The sequence below is a fragment of the Oncorhynchus keta genome, chromosome 30 (assembly GCF_023373465.1).
Source record: "Oncorhynchus keta strain PuntledgeMale-10-30-2019 chromosome 30, Oket_V2, whole genome shotgun sequence".
Taxonomy (NCBI): domain Eukaryota; kingdom Metazoa; phylum Chordata; class Actinopteri; order Salmoniformes; family Salmonidae; genus Oncorhynchus; species Oncorhynchus keta.
Genome location: NC_068450.1, coordinates 56,196,229 through 56,212,304, shown reverse-complemented (window position 1 = coordinate 56,212,304; position 16,076 = coordinate 56,196,229). Strand labels below are relative to the sequence as shown.

The window sequence follows — 16,076 nt, the reverse complement described above, 5'->3', positions numbered from 1 at the left end:
ACGCATGACTGTAAGTCACTTTGGTGCTAAGGACTGACCATAGATGATGCCAAAATGATAGTTGCAGCCATGCTGTTTGGCTATACAGTGTATGTTTACCATTCCATTGTTTACAAACTATGGCATAAAACAAGCTAATACATTGGTTTCTGATGGGGTATGACAGTTAAAACTCAGCTCATGAGGCATTTATAAGAATCAATGGGTATGTATGTATGTATGTATGTATGTATGTATGTATGTATGTATGTATGTATGTATGTATGTATGTATGTATGTATGTATGTATGTATGTATGTATGTATGTATGTATGTATGTATGTATATATATATATATATCACTCATTTAAAAGTTCAAAAATGGATCCACCAATCCCAGACTGCTCCTTTAATGTCTATCTAATTGTATGTTTCAGACAGACTCCCTACTCTATTTCTGCTGCATAATCATCAGGAAGGAGCCACTAAAGCATCGTGCAAATGACTTCAGATCCTGTAGCACTCTGCTTGCTAACGGCATTATCGATAAATTATCCCCATCGTCTGTTCTCTGAAATTGGGGGGTTACGAGGTTATCAAGAAATGAGATTTGGTCCACACTTAAGTGTCTCTAAGGTGTCAGAAGATACTCTAGTCTAAAAGTGAGGAAGTATGACTGCAGAGCCTTAGCAACTCTAGAGGACATTTAACCAAAGGAATACAGTACTTTAAACAGCTCTGGTACTTTGAACAAACTTCCGGAGTGTTACATTGCTGAACACTGCATGTACAGGTCCAGGTTATTGTACCCTGCATTCCCTGCACCTTGCATCCTGTACACCACTGAACGCATGCAGAAGGTGAGCTACAATGAACACACTGCAGGTCCTGTGTGGCTCAGCTGGTACAGCACGATGCTTGCAACGCTCAGGGTTGTGGGTTCAATTCAATGAAAATGTATGCACTCATTACTTTAAAATTGCTCAGGATAAGAGAGGCTGCTAAAATGTACATACTGAACGGGGAGTTTTGTTTCTTTTGCTCAGAGTTATTGATTAAAGGTACTCCACGAGAGAGTGAAGAAAATGTGCTGGAACAAGATTAGGGCCAAGTGGGTCGTCTGGATTTGGAATTCACTGTAACACGGCTCCCTAATCAATTTTACCTTCAAACAATTCAATTGTTCTCCCACTGCATTGATATCTTGATTGCTGCTCTTACCGGCATGCAGCCTCCACAAAGCACCCTTCTGGGTGGCAAAGGAAATCCCATAATGATATATCACTGAGGGAGTTAATGTTCTTCTCTGGTGGACTCCTTATTAGCAAGCCACCGGATATTGCAGGCCTTTGCAAAGACCTCCCAATTCTCTGCTTTATGTTCATGAGAGAGTGCAGGGGAATCTGTCCATTCAGTAATACAGAGTAGACCATCAAAATAGAATTAGAGTATAATTATCTCATGGACTAGACTGTATGTGTGGCCCTACAAAAGGGTTCCAAAAGCGTTCTTCGGTTGTTCCCTTTTTGGTTCCAGGTAGATGAACCCTTTTGGGTTCCATGTAGAACCATCTGTGGAAAGGGTTCTACATGGAATGCAAAAGGGTTCTACCTGGAACCAAAAAGGGTTATTCAATGGGTTATCCTGTGGGGACAGCCGAATAACCCTTTTTAGTTCTAGATAGCCCCTTGTCTTCTAAAACTGTATAACTAGTGGGATGTTGGGATCAGTCACAATAATAGGGAAACAGTATTCAGATACTTGTTAATATTGTACAATGTGTAACATATGGTGCTTGTACACCTACCTAATGCCACTCTTGCAGCCGAGGCATCGTAATTGATCCAGAAGGAGACCCAGGACAAGATGGTGATCAGGATGGAGGGCATGTAGGTCTGCAGGATAAAGTAGCCAATGTTCCTCTTTAGCTTGAAGCTCAAAGACAGTCGTGGGTAGGCACCTATGAAAACAGGATGTTGAGAGGTTGAACAGAATGAACGACTTCTTGGTTCGAGGAGCATTATGGAACACCTCGTGTTTTTGTTTTTGTTTCTATGGCAATGGCAGCATGGGTTGGATTTATCACCATGGAAACAAGCATCCTTGAACCATACTTCACAACAATTTGACACACGTTGGCGATGAATGCGAGGCAAATAATAAAATCTTTCAATACTAACTGGGTTAAAAGAAAATGTTGCACTTTCAATCGACATATATTATTTTATAATTTATGCATGTATAAAAGTCTTGGAGATTGATATGTTAGGCATTTGGTAATGTATGTATTTCTTCTCTGACCTGGCTCATGAAAAACACACTTTATGATTCATCACATATCTGTCGTCATAAATGACCATTTGAGTTGAATGTATAGTGCACATTCATCTCTGTATAGCATTAAACCAGTGATGCATGACTCTGGTCCTCAAGGGTCGTAGCGTCTGCTGGTTTTCGTCCATGTCTTGCCTTGTTAATCAGAGACGAATTAACATCTGGGTATCCAAGTGTGTGGACTCCTCAGCCAATCAATGACACTTATTGATCCATTAAGAGCCAAGGACAAACGAGTACCAGAAGCAATGCAATACTCAAGGGTGTGAGTTGTACACCTCTAAGCGATAGGAGGAAGTCCTTCCACTGCTATTACGACAAGTTGACCTAAAAAAATATCCTCCAGACCACACATTACCGTGGCTATTTATGTAAGCATGGGATTTAAATCACGCTAACATAGATCATAAAACTCCCATTGATTTGCACACAAAAATGCCTAAACAAACCAATCAAAACTCTCGGATCAGAAACTATCTGGATCCATGGATTGCTGTCCATGTACTGTATACGTGAGACGAGGCACATTCGTGCGGGCGCCACAGGGTTCAATTCTTGGACCGACTCTCTTCTCTGTATACATCAATGATGTCGCTCTTGCTGCTGGTGAGTCTCTGATCCACCTCTACGCAGACGACACCATTCTGTATACTTCTGGCCCTTCTTTGGACATTGTGTTAAAAACAACTCTCCAGGCAAGCTTCAATGCCATATAACCCCTACTTCCATGGCCTCCAATTGCTCTTAAAATACAAGTAAAACTAAATGCATGCTCTTCAACCGATCGCTGCCTGCACCTGCCCGCCTGTCTAACATCACTACTGTGGACGGCTCTGACTTAGAATACTTGGACAACTACAAATACCTAGGTGTCTGGTTAGACTGTAAACTCTCCTTCCAGACCCACAGCAAACATCTCCAATCCAAAGATAAATCTAGAATTGGCTTCCTATTTCGCAACAAAGCGTCCTTCACTCATGCTGCCAAACATACCCTTGTAAAACTGACCATCCTACCAATCCTCGACTTCGGCGATGTCATTTACAAAATAGCCTCCAATACCCTACTCAACAAATTGGATGCAGTCTATCACAGTGCCATCCGTTTTGTCACTAAAGCCCCATATACTAACCACCATTGCGACGTGTACACTCTCGTTGGCTTGCCCTCGCTTCATACTCGTCGCCAAACCCACTGGCTCCATGTCATCTACAAGACCCTGCTCGCTGGTCACCATAGCATCACCCACCTGTATGTAGCACGCGCTCCAGCAGGTATATCTCTCTGGTCACCCCCAAAACCAATTCTTTCTTTGGCCGCCTCTCCTTCCAGTTCTCTGCTGCCAATGACTGGAACGAACTACAAAAATCTCTGAAACTGGAAACACTTATCTCCCTCACTAGCTTTAAGCACCAGCTGTCAGAGCAGCTCACAGATTACTGCACCTGTACATAGCCCACCTATAATTTAGCCCAAACAACTACCTCTTTCCCTGATGTATTTATTTTATTTTATTTATTTATTTTGCTCCTTTGCACCCCATTATTTTAATTTCTACTTTGCACATTCTTCCACTGCAAATCTACCATTCCAGTGTTTTACTTGCTATATTGTATTTACTTTGCCACCATGGCCTGTTTTGCCTTTACCTCCCTTCTCACCTCATTTGCTCACAGCGTATATAGACTTGTTTGTACTGTATTATTGACTGTATGTTTGTTTTACTCCATGTGTAACTCTGTGTCGTTGTATGTGTCGAACTGCTTTGCTTTATCTTGGCCAGGTCGCAATTGTAAATGAGAACTTGTTCTCAACTTGCCTACCTGGTTAAATAAAGGTGAAATATATATATATTATTTAATTGTCATGTTAGTCCCTTTAAGGATGGTAACATTATGCGAGAGATAGTGGGAGGCGAAAGTAGGTGTTGAAAGAAGATTGGTGATACAGAGGATGTAGGTGTGCAACTAAGCGTTCACACTAGCTGTGTCTGGACGTTTGTCAGCAAGTGGGAGAGTACACCGTATGTTATGAGGAGGAGGAAGAGGGGGATGAGGAGGAGGAGAGGAGAGGACAGAATAGAGGAGGATGGTGATGGTGATGTGGTAACCATGACAACACCCATGACGGCCACAACGTGAAAACTCTCATAATGTAAGGGTGCGATTGTCCAACAACGTTCTGACAACGTTCACCAGTTCAACAGAGATCCCCTTTATCCACTGCTAAAGTGAGAGGGGGAAAAAGCATGTGGAAACAACTCATCTGAAACAACCAATCTGAGTTGACCTTTGTATTTCATTTATTTACATTTTCGCACTTTCTCTATTCACACTCACGCACCCTGACACTCCAACACACAAACACTCAATTCATAATTTGCTCACACATTTACAATGACTCTACACACCCACACACCCACTAACATACACGCGGAAACTACTCCGGTTTATAATATATGCCTTACCCCTATACATATCTACCTCTACTACTCCAGTATCACTGCACATTGTAAATATGGTACTGGAACTGACTGACCCTGTATAAAATATGCTTACTTACTTTCTTGTGTTTTTCTTATTTTTTATTTCCTGTGTTGGGTTCAAGATAGGCATTTCACAAATAGGAATGATGATGGTGTCTAGGAATCGTTGACAGACATGTTCTCCACTTGGTTCTGGAGCTGTACATGACATTACACCTTGAAACTTGAAATCATTATGGCGATGTTTCCTTGTGAGCTTGGAGGGGAATAATTGATGCTCTGGGCCTTATTTTCCACATGAATTTCTGATGCCCTGTTTCCCAGGCTGCTTCTCCGTGGCTTCTCTCTTTTAAAAAGCTGAAGAAAACAGCTGGGTAATTGCCATCCTACCATCCTTCACTGCTCCTGTGTGAGTCTGTGTGAGTGAAGCAAGCAACAGCAGCACATGGAGGAAAGTTGGTCTTTAGCCAGGCTCGGGGAGGGAGACAGGCCTTTGAAGTATGATGCAGGGGTCCTCAGAGGAGCCAGGGAGAGGGGAGACAGAGGACCAGACTGAGGAGCCAGGGAGAGGGGAGACAGGGGGGCACACTGAGGAGCCAGGGAGAAGGGAGACAGGGGGCCACACTGTGGAGCCAGAGAGAGGGGAAAGAGTATAGAGGAGGCCAGACTGGACACTAAACTTTAATGGCTGCCATCAGGGACTCAAATCAAAGGTAGGGATGGTGAGGAGTTCTCGCATACAAGCAAGTGCATATACATACAAACTCTCACAACCTGACATGCAGGTGCCCGCATGCACGCACCCACGCACCAAATGATGTCAAGGATACCGATAACATTGAATCCGAACTGGAAGATACAGCCACTAGAGAACTGAAGTGGCAGTGAAGAGTTTCATAGTGGATCACTGGTTGGGTAAAAAGCTAGATGGAAAATAACATGGTAAGGATGTGTATTTTCTGAGCAGGTGATTCAAAAAAATTAAAAAAGGGCTTTACCTGTGGAAAAGACAACGTTTCTGGACACCAGCTTGTAGTCCACTATGGAGAACTGTGGCAGCTCAATGCGTGTCACCCCTGTCACTGCATTGTCTCCTCCCTTCCAGTAGAACTCAATGTCATCTGTCGTGTATCCATCTGAACCACAGAAAGAAAGACAGGGTTAAAATGAACCTACTGGAGTTGGATACCATGTGAAGAAACTAAGTCACAGGTCATTAAATCTCCACTCACTCAATTGAACTGCTAAAAAGGCCCAGTGCCATCAAAGACATGATTTTCCTGTGTTTTATATACACTGAGTATACAAAACAGTAAGAACACCTGCTCTTTCCATGACATAGACTGACCTGGTGAATCCAGGTGAAAGCTATGCTCCATTGTTGAAGTTACTTGTTAAATCCACTTCAATCAGTGTAGACAAAAGGGAGGAGACAGGTTAAAGAAGGATTTTTAAACCTTGAGACAAATGAGTCATGGATTGTGTATATGTGCCATTCAGAGGTTGAATGGGCAAGACAAAAAATGAAAGTGCCTTTGAACGGGGTATGCAAGTAGGTGCCAGGCACACCTTTTTGTGTCAAGAACTGTAACGCTGCTGGGTTTTTCACACTCGACAGTTTCCAATGTGTATCAAGAATGGTCCACCACCCTAAGGACATCCAGCCAACTTGACACAACTGTAAATATGGGCCCGTGTGGATGCACCTTGTAGAGTCCTTGCCCCGACGATTGAGGCTGTTATGATGGGGGGGGGGGTGCAACTCAATATTGGGAACATATTGCTTGTATACTCAGTGTTTATTTCCACAATCAAAGGTTGCAGAAATACTGTGAAATTGTGAAAATTGTAATAGCCTTTTAGTGTAGGAGCTATTTGAAAAGACTGCCTGAAATTTCAGCCTGTTTTGGTGGGATGGAGTTTTGGCCTGCCTGGTGACATCACCATGTGGAAAACTAGTATCATAGACAAATAAGAAAGAGAGTTCCAAACATCTCTGCCAATAACAGTTATCCGTTTTCCCCTCCCCACTCCGACCACGCCCAGGGAGTCAATTTTTGTTTCTTGTTTCAAATGTTTATTGAAAATAATCCAGTCAGGTGATTGTTACCCAGAAATGATTTGATATTGAGAAAAAAACAGCTGCACTGGACCTTTAACACATCACAGTAATCTCCATTGTGATTGGATATCTTATACTAAACTCAGCAAAACAAGAAACGTCCTCTCACTGTCAACTGCTTTTATTGTCAGCAAACTTAACATGTGTAAATATTTGTATGAACATAAGATTCAACAACTGAAACATAAACTGAACAAGTTCCACAGACATGTGACAAACAGAAATGTAATAATGTGTCTCTGAACAAAGGGGGGAGGGGGTCAAAATCAAAAGTAACAGTCTGTATCTGGTGTGGCCACCAGCTGCAGTAAGTACTGCAGTGCATCTCCTCCTCATGGACTGCACCAGATTTGCCAGTTCTTACTGTGAGATGTTACCTCACTCTTCCACCAAGGCACTTGAAAGTTCCCGGACATAGCTCTCACCCTCCGATCCAACAGGTCCCAGATATGCTCAATGGGATTGAGATCAGGGCTCTTCGCTGGCCATGGCAGAACACTGACATTCCTGTCTTGCAGAAAATCAAGCACAGAATGAGCAGTATGACTGGTGGCATTGTCATGCTGAATTGTCATGCTGCAGCATTGAGATTGCTTGCAATGACAACAAGCTCAGTTGATGATGCTGTGACACATCGCCCCAGACACTGACGGACCCTCCACCTCCAAATCGATCCTGCTCCTGAGTACAGGCCTCGGTGTAACGCTCATTCCTTCGACGATAAACGCGAATCCGACCATCGCCCCTGGTGAGACAAAACCGCGACTCGTCAGTGAAGAGCACTTTTGCCAGTCCTGTCTGGTCCAGTGACGGTGGGTTTGTGCCCATAGGCGACGTTGTTGCCGATGATGTCTAGTGAGGACCTGCCTTACAACAGGACTACAAGCCCTCAGTCCAGCCTCTCTCAGCCTATTGCGGACAGTCTGAGCACTGATAGAGGGATTGTGCCTTCCTGGTGTAACTCGGGCACTTGTTGTTGCCATCCTGTACCTGTCCCGCAGGTGTGATGTTCGGAATGACCCTGTGCAGGTGTTGTTACATGTGGTCTGCCACTGTGAGGACGATCAGCTGTCCATCCTGTCTCCCTGTAGCACTGTTTTAGGCATCTCACAGAACAGACATTGCAATTTATTGCCCTGGCCCCATCTGCAGTCCTCATGCCTCCTCACGTTCACGCAGATGAGCAAGGACCCTGGGCATCTTTCTTTTGGTGTTTTTCAGAGTCAGTAGAAAGGCCTCTTCAGTGTCCTAAGTTTTCATAACTGTTTCCTATAGTCTGTAAGCTTTTAGTGTCTTAATGACCGTTCCACGGGTGCATGTTCATTAATTGTTTATGGTTCATTGAACAAGCATGGGAAACAGTGTTTAAACCCTTCACAATGAAGATCTGTGAAGTTATTTGAATTTTTTACAAATGATCTTTGAAAGATAGGGTCCTGAAAAAGGGACTTTTCTTTTTTTGCTGAGTTTATAAATAGTATTTATACTGAAATAGTCAAATGTTATTGTCACGACTTCCGCTGAAGTTGGTCCCTCTCCTTGTTCGGGCGGCGTTCGGCGGTCGAAGTCACCGACCTTCTAGCCATCGCTGATCCTCTTTTCATTTTCCTTTGGTTTTGTCTTGTCTTCCATCACACCTGGTTCCAATCCCATCAATTACATGTTGTGTATTTAACCCTCTGTTCCCCCTCATGTCGTTGTCGGTGATTGTTTGTTGTAAGTGCTTGTGCACGGCTGTCCTGGTGTGCGTCGGGTTATGTACCCATTATTTGATTGTTCTGTTTACCGGTGGGTTTTTTGCTCTCCTGCGTCTGACTTCTCTGCCGCCAGTACGCACCCCTTACAGTTATACTGAAATCTTACACTGGATTTATTTTTTTTATACTGAAATATTGAAATACTGAAATGTAATACTGAAATTGTCATTTCAGAGGTTGATGGTATTGGGGTCACTCACAGCTCTCGATCTCCAGAGTGCAGTTCTGCTCGTCCAGAGGGTACCTCCTCAGGTCCATCATACAGGCTGCCGTCGTTGTGATCCTGAGGTCAACACACACACACACACACAAGGGCGAAGAGGATCACATTAACTTAAGCTTTACCGGAGCTCACACACACATTCTCCATCCATACTGTCTGCTGTGGATCCACCTTAACTTCTCATCTGTGCATGAAACCATATCATTTCAGTATAATGTTATTCACCATGACGTTATGATCTCCTGAACAACCACAGTCAAGTCCACAGAGAGAAAGGATATCTCTCTGTTCCCACTTGTAAGCAAGAAGAACTGAAACTGAATACATTCCAGTATAGACTATAATTGTTAAAGAGAAACTACAACTGTGCCTCGATCTTTACTCAGTGTTTCAGTTGGTATTAGGTTCAGCCCGGTAGACCAGATTACCTTAAGATATGACGACATTCAGAACCAGAACTCATCATTACTGTACACTCACGTCTCGGTTACTTTAGTGGACAGGTAATGTAACATCGGAACATTCCACATAGTAATGTCTGGAGATCCTACTCTGGGATTCCATTCCATACACTATCACTTACAGTTGGACCGTGGGTTTCAGGGTGAGTGATTGATTGAGTTGGTATAATAACAAGTGGACTGTGGTCCCGTATGGCTGTTGGTAGAGCAGGGTGTTGCAGCGCCAGGATAATAGGTTCGTTCCCCGGGCCACCCATATGGAAAATGTACGCACGCATGACTGTAAGTCGCTTGGGATAAAAGCGTCTGCTAAATGGTATAGATATGAACACTAGGGACTTTGTCCTTTTGGTCAGGTCATGAGGTTGAATATTTTCGGTACAACAGCGATTGATCTTCCTCACATGCCCTCGGCTTGAAGAAGTCAGAATCTAACCATGTTTGCACAAGTTGCTGAATTCCTGGGCTCCGTTAGTGAAGCTGTGACCATTAAGACAGTTTATGCTCCACAATCTAAAGCAATACATCATATATGTCTTTATGGATAAGAATGCCAGGTATAGCTATACTGTCATCTCAGAAATGTATTACATCCAGACGAGTGTGTTCGTCAGAAGCTATTAGCTACTAGACAAGATGGATGATTCCACCTGCGCAGCTGCAACCGTGCGCACACACACACACACACACACACACACACACACACACACACACACACACACACACACACACACACACACACACACACACACACACACACACGAAGTACAACCACGCACGTGCGCACACACACATGCACACACACTTATCCACACAAGCACACGCACCCACCCACACACCCACACACAGCTAATAACACAACTCTATATGAGCTGTACACAGGGTCAAGCTCATGCACCCACACACACACACACACACACACACGTGTTCTTTAGAGGTAGGTACATGAAACAGATTTACAGTATGTTAAAAGAACAGAATCAACGCATTGTATTAAATCCCATTGATATAAAACAACTACGTATAATTTAAAACTAGCCCACTGCTGTCACGCCCTGGTCTAAGTATTTTGTGTTTTTCTTCATGTATTGGGTCAGGCCAGGGTGTGGCATGGAGTTTTTGTATTGTGGTGAGTTTTGTCTTGGGGTTTTGGTGTGTATGTATTTAGGATTGTAGCTAGTGGGGTTATCTAGCAAAGTCTATGGCTGTCTGGAGTGGTTCTCAATCAGAGGCAGGTGCTTATCGTTGTCTCTGATTGGGAACCATATTTAGGCAGCCATATTCTTTGAGTTTTGTCGTGGGTGATTGTCATGAGTGTTTTGACATCCTTATTCTGTGTTTGTTAGCACCAGTTTAGGCTGTTTCGGTTTTCATTACGTTTAATTGTTTTGTAGAGTTTGTGTTTTGGATTCGTGTTACGTTTGTTTTATTAAACATGGATCACAATATACACGCTGCAGTTTGGTCCGACTCTCCTTCACCTTATGAAAACCGTGACAACTGCGAGTGATTAAAATGCAAAAATCATTGAATTTCCATGCTGGATGGCTCAATTTGGAAGAAAACCATGCATGATACATATTCATTATCCTGATGAACAAGTCAGGACTTGTCAAACAACAAAGTTGTATTGAAACAGGGAATCATAACAAAGCAACAGCTGAGCTCGCGTCATCATCTATACATTCTCTTTTTTTCGTCATGTTCTCTTCTCACCATATATTTGGAAAATACATATTTCAACAAAGCATGACAATGTACACGCTTACTGCACCAATATGTCGAGGGAAAAGCTAAACTGAGCCTATGGGAGGGGATTATATTTACTCGCCAAAAACATAGCAGCTGGTGGCCTAGAGGTGGTCCAGTGGTCTAAGCCACTGCCTCCGGAACACAAAGATCACTACAGCATGGTTAAAAATCTGGTCCGCTGCTATTTTTGGACTCTCTCCGCTATTATTCCTCTCCGTCTATGCTATCCAATAAACAGACATAGAAGAGAGGAGTGGGAATGCCCCACTTCTTCAAAAACACATTAAAAAAACCTAGCAGCATACATACCACACAGCATTTATTACTATAAAATAATCAAATAAAAGATTGTGATATCCCTTTAAATGAATCAGTCTTGGATGCATTCATCTAGAACCCATTGATTACACTGCATTGGAACCCACCTCAGGCCGTAGAGCACTGTTCCATCCGGGTGGAGGCGGATCATGCGGTTCTTCACCGTCACACCGTGGACAAAGGACTTCTTGTCATTCAGGAAGTAGGTGTCAGGGACCCAGAGTGAATCTGCCACCCGGTTATCCAGGGTGAGGTTCAGTGGGATCCCTAAGTATGCCAGCCTCTTGTCCCTCCAGTACTGCTGGAAGTACATGGTTAAAGTGTAGTCCTGGAAGGAGATGAACATATGGTGATGTTAGTATACTGTAGTATATTCACTTCCTTATTTTTGATTGACATACAGTGCCTGTGTGTGTGTGCGTGCGTGCGTGCGTGCGTGCGTGGGTGTGTGTGTGTGCGCGTGTGTGTGTGTTTCTTGAGGCTGCACCCCATAGCTCTGAGAATGATTGTGGATAGGCCTATTTTGGGAGGAGAGATGAGGAGTTTACAGTCACAAGCTGTCAGAATGGTGACGGGTTAGGTTGCAACGTGGTGGCACACAGTACTCTACTCTGACCCATCCCCATGCCAACCGAACTGGTGTTCCAAATGTTCTCTCCACCCACTCCACTCCGCCTCAATTACCGACCCTCTGTGTCAAAATGGCCGCCGCAGTAGAAGGCTTCCCACCAGGCAGCAGGAGGTGTGGCATGGCTGCGTGTGGCATGGCTGTGTGTGGCATGGCCGTGTGATTCAGCCACAGTTCTAATGGTGATTACACAACAGCCATACTGTAGGCAGGGCCAGGCTGTACCAGGAGTCTGTCCAAGTGGCTCCGCCACACACTCCAAAATACCCGACAGCAATGTGTTTCTCTCTCTACGCCAGCAGCACTGTTATGAGTGGAGCCAACCACATGGTCTCTGACTAAAGCCAATTACATTGTGTGGTATTGGGTCCAATATTTCAGTGCACAGCCTACTCAGTCCTTGCGTCTCGCTATGGAGGGGAGCCAGAGGCAGGACGTCATGCCAATTGAAACTGAGGGGGCACGTACTCCCTCCATCTGATCAGTTTTTAGGATAAAGAGATACAAAATGTACACTAAGTGTATGACTCTCTACACCTCCGACCAGCTATTCAATGATGTCCCCGGAGATTATTTCAGGTATTACAAGATGGGAGTGTTCCAGGGGTGAGAATTGTAAACCAGTCAGGGATGTAGTTTTAGATAAGTCTTTACATGAAAGAGCATGAATGATTTAAATAACCACAACCACTGTAGCCGGGTCCTGCATTCAAAGCTGCAGCTGCCTTGGAATTCTTATAAATCTTGCACGGGGACAATCACGGAGCATTTCAAATAAAGGAGTAGTTGCTCACCTTGAATCAGACAGTTTATCACACTGATGCTGTCATGCTACAGTGGCAATTGTGGTGATCTCCTTGAAGGAGGTATCTGCACTTTCAGCTCCATTCAAAGTATCAACCTGGAAGGACTAAGGGGAAGGCTCTTTGCATGTTTACTGCACACTGTTTAGCTGTGTGTGTGTGTGTGTGTGTGTGTGTGTGTGTGTGTGTGTGTGTGTGTGTGTGTGTGTGTGTGTGTGTGTGTGTGTGTGTGTGTGTGTGTGTGTGCGTGCGTGCGTGCGTGCGTGCGTGCGTATGTGTGTGCTTGTGAATAGGCTTTAATCTATTTTCATTCAATAACGCACCCTGTAAGGACTCATGGTTGTCCATATTACTGCGATTTTACTGATACTACTTTCTCCAAGAAAGCTTTTTTTCTGTCATTCTGTAATTCATTTAGTGACCTAATGTTACTGATGACACTGGATGTGTCCCAAATGGCACCCTATTCCTCACATAGTGGGCCCTGGTCAAAAGTAGTGCACTGTATAGGGAATAGGGTGCCATTTGGGACACTGGCCCTGGTGGGAGGTGAACCTGCTCTTGTTTGGTGGCGTCGTTTATTCAGCCTACAGTGTGTGATGATCCCCTGCATACTGACCGACGCAGTAGCCTACTATTCTCATTTGTCATTGCATCTGCTCCCTGTCTCCTCATTATCAAACTAGCTTATCATGATCATGCTTTCACACAAAACCACTCTTTATGGAACCGGCACCATCCCACCAACAACGTCCGTAATTCTACGGTCACACGCCTTGACGTAAATCTTTTAGTGCATTTACAAATGGGCTCCTTATGACATGGTGCATCCGTAGAAAGATGAATGTGTGCGTAGACCCCGAGGTCATTAGCCAATACAATACCAGCTGATATTGTGAGAAGCTATGTGAGGCTTATTTGCATGCGGTCCCCACATGCCGTCATGTACTGTAGGCACAAACACAACCTCTGTACGGTCCTTAGCTATATATTATCATACAGATTGACGCAAATCAAAGGAGATATTTATAGTGCAGTGACAATAGTCAGCTGGCAGTTTGTGACGGTCTGATCGCAAACATTCTCTACGTTAAAACTACAGTATGTCGCTCATAGCTCATCTGAGGTCTCTTAGCTAAAACACCTCTGGATAGTGTAAGAAATAATAGCCACCTTGATAACCATAGTAACCATCAAATGACAGCATACTAAGGCAAAACAGCAATAACCTACACGAACAGTGATCCTCAAAATTGCAAGTGCAGTTATCAAAACAAATCAATGCAGCTAATTCGGGTTATACATGATCATCAATTATCAACCAAAACTCAGTAAGGAATCATTTCACGCAGTCAGTCATTTTCAAAGCAAATTCCACAGGCCCCCCCCCAGAGATTTCTTCTTGGAAGCCCATTTTCCACTGCGGGAAATCACCCTCTCTCCCCACTTCTGTAGTGAACCTCAACAGCATGTTAAAAATAGCATGCATGGCCTCTGTTCTACTCTAAGGGCCTTTAGTAGTAGGAGCTGATTACCCCAGAAATGATCTTACATACGCTATGAGAGGGGAGACCCAGAGCCGTACATGGAGATGTAATGGATACTAATGGCTTCTAAACACACAGAGCTTTGGCTGCGATAACAATGGATCTCTCTGTACGTGCATTAGTGGGGTTTGATAGATAAATCAGGATTAAAATGGTGATAAAAGGCTTGATACAGGATTTACAAGTGATTCACAAGGGGTAGGAGGCGACCAAGAATTACACAGAAGACTGAAGGGATAAATAACTGCCTGTGTACACAGACACAAGCAACATGATATGATACGTGCTTCTACACCTGCATTGTTTGCTGTTTGGGGTTTTAGGCTGAGTTTCTGTACAGCACTTTGAGATATCAGCTGATGTACGAAGGGCTATATAAATACATTTGATTTGATTTGATGATGCTGGGCCAAAGCATTGCACCGGAAATGTGGGCACTTATCTTCAGCTTTTGCCATGCCCAAAAGAAAGCACTCGCACACACCCAAACACACACACACACACACACACACGCTCTATAGACTTTGTAGAGGGATCATGCTACTGCAGAGAGCTGGCTTCATGGATCGATAGAATCATGTCCGATAGCAATCAGAAATGATAAAGTGGGGGTCAGCGTTGAAACATAACCCCATTACTCCTCTTTTAACTCTCCTACAGCACTCTGGGAAATACGGCCTTAACTTCAGGAGACCAATTGCCTCACAGCCCCTAGCAGACCTGCCAATATTCATAGGGGTTATAATGGTGCAGATCGACATCTGGTTACACATAGTCCCTGATGGAACGTTAAAATGAACCTATATGTAAATTCCAGGGTCAGTATGGTCTATGGGCTGTAAATAGGGCAGGATTTCTTCAGATAGACACAGTGAAAAGCAAACAGTTATGACAGGAACAGTTGGAGAGAGGAAAAATCTCGACTTCATATGCCAGTTTTTCTGCACCCACACACCCACACACACTCTGCAGAGGGACTTGTACTGACGGCTGGTTACTCGGGCTATCTCAGAGTGAATTCAAATCGTTATCTATTTCTGCAGTCCCTTGTGGGTTCGTATCTCCTCCATACAACACACAATAAGCGTGTCATACAACAACAACAACTTGACTGAAGCTACCCTACAACATTTCTTCTCTTTCTTCTCCAGTCGCCTATGATTCAACTAACCCGAAATGGACAGTAATTTAAGTAAAAAATCTATTGTTCAATAAACTGCGGAAATATAACAAAGGAAGTGCACAGTGGCCATTCAGATCGTTCATCAATTTTCTTTGGTCAATACTGTTTTTCAAGTTATAACATCACCTGGGTGCAGTCAACACACAGTCATATAGTTAGTGCTAGTAATTACCCCAGTTCCCATGGTAACTGATGGCTACGGCTATGACAGTCTCTCCCCTGCCTCCTCCATGCAGTGTTAAGAGGAGAGAGAAAACATCCCTTCGGAAGACAAACTGCAAATGTAGCCATCACTGAGGTTCTCACGGAGAGAGAGAGAGAACAGCTTATTAACCCAAGATCACTGACTATACACAAAAGCAGTTTTTACCTACACATGTAGGACCAGCCAGTGTTTTAGAGCTAATTCTGCCATTTCAAAGATATAGAGTCCCCACGGGACTACATATTACCTTCAAAGAGATTCTTCTATCAAAGGGAAAAG

The 16,076-nt window shown here is 43.7% G+C and overlaps 1 protein-coding gene across 5 annotated transcripts in view; it reads right to left on the bottom strand.

The window, feature by feature from the left end:
• LOC118363795 (gamma-aminobutyric acid receptor subunit beta-3-like) overlaps window positions 1-16,076 on the bottom strand; it is a 57,966-nt gene that overhangs the window by 11,681 nt on the left and 30,209 nt on the right. For all 5 annotated transcript variants that reach the window (XM_052488628.1, XM_052488630.1, XM_052488633.1 and 2 more), the window contains 4 exons: window positions 11,539-11,759; window positions 8,878-8,960; window positions 5,797-5,934; window positions 1,787-1,939 (listed from right to left, as the gene is read on the bottom strand). In XM_052488628.1, the coding sequence (XP_052344588.1) occupies window positions 1,787-1,939; window positions 5,797-5,934; window positions 8,878-8,960; window positions 11,539-11,759 (595 nt within the window). The remainder of the gene's footprint in view (window positions 1-1,786; window positions 1,940-5,796; window positions 5,935-8,877; window positions 8,961-11,538; window positions 11,760-16,076) is intronic.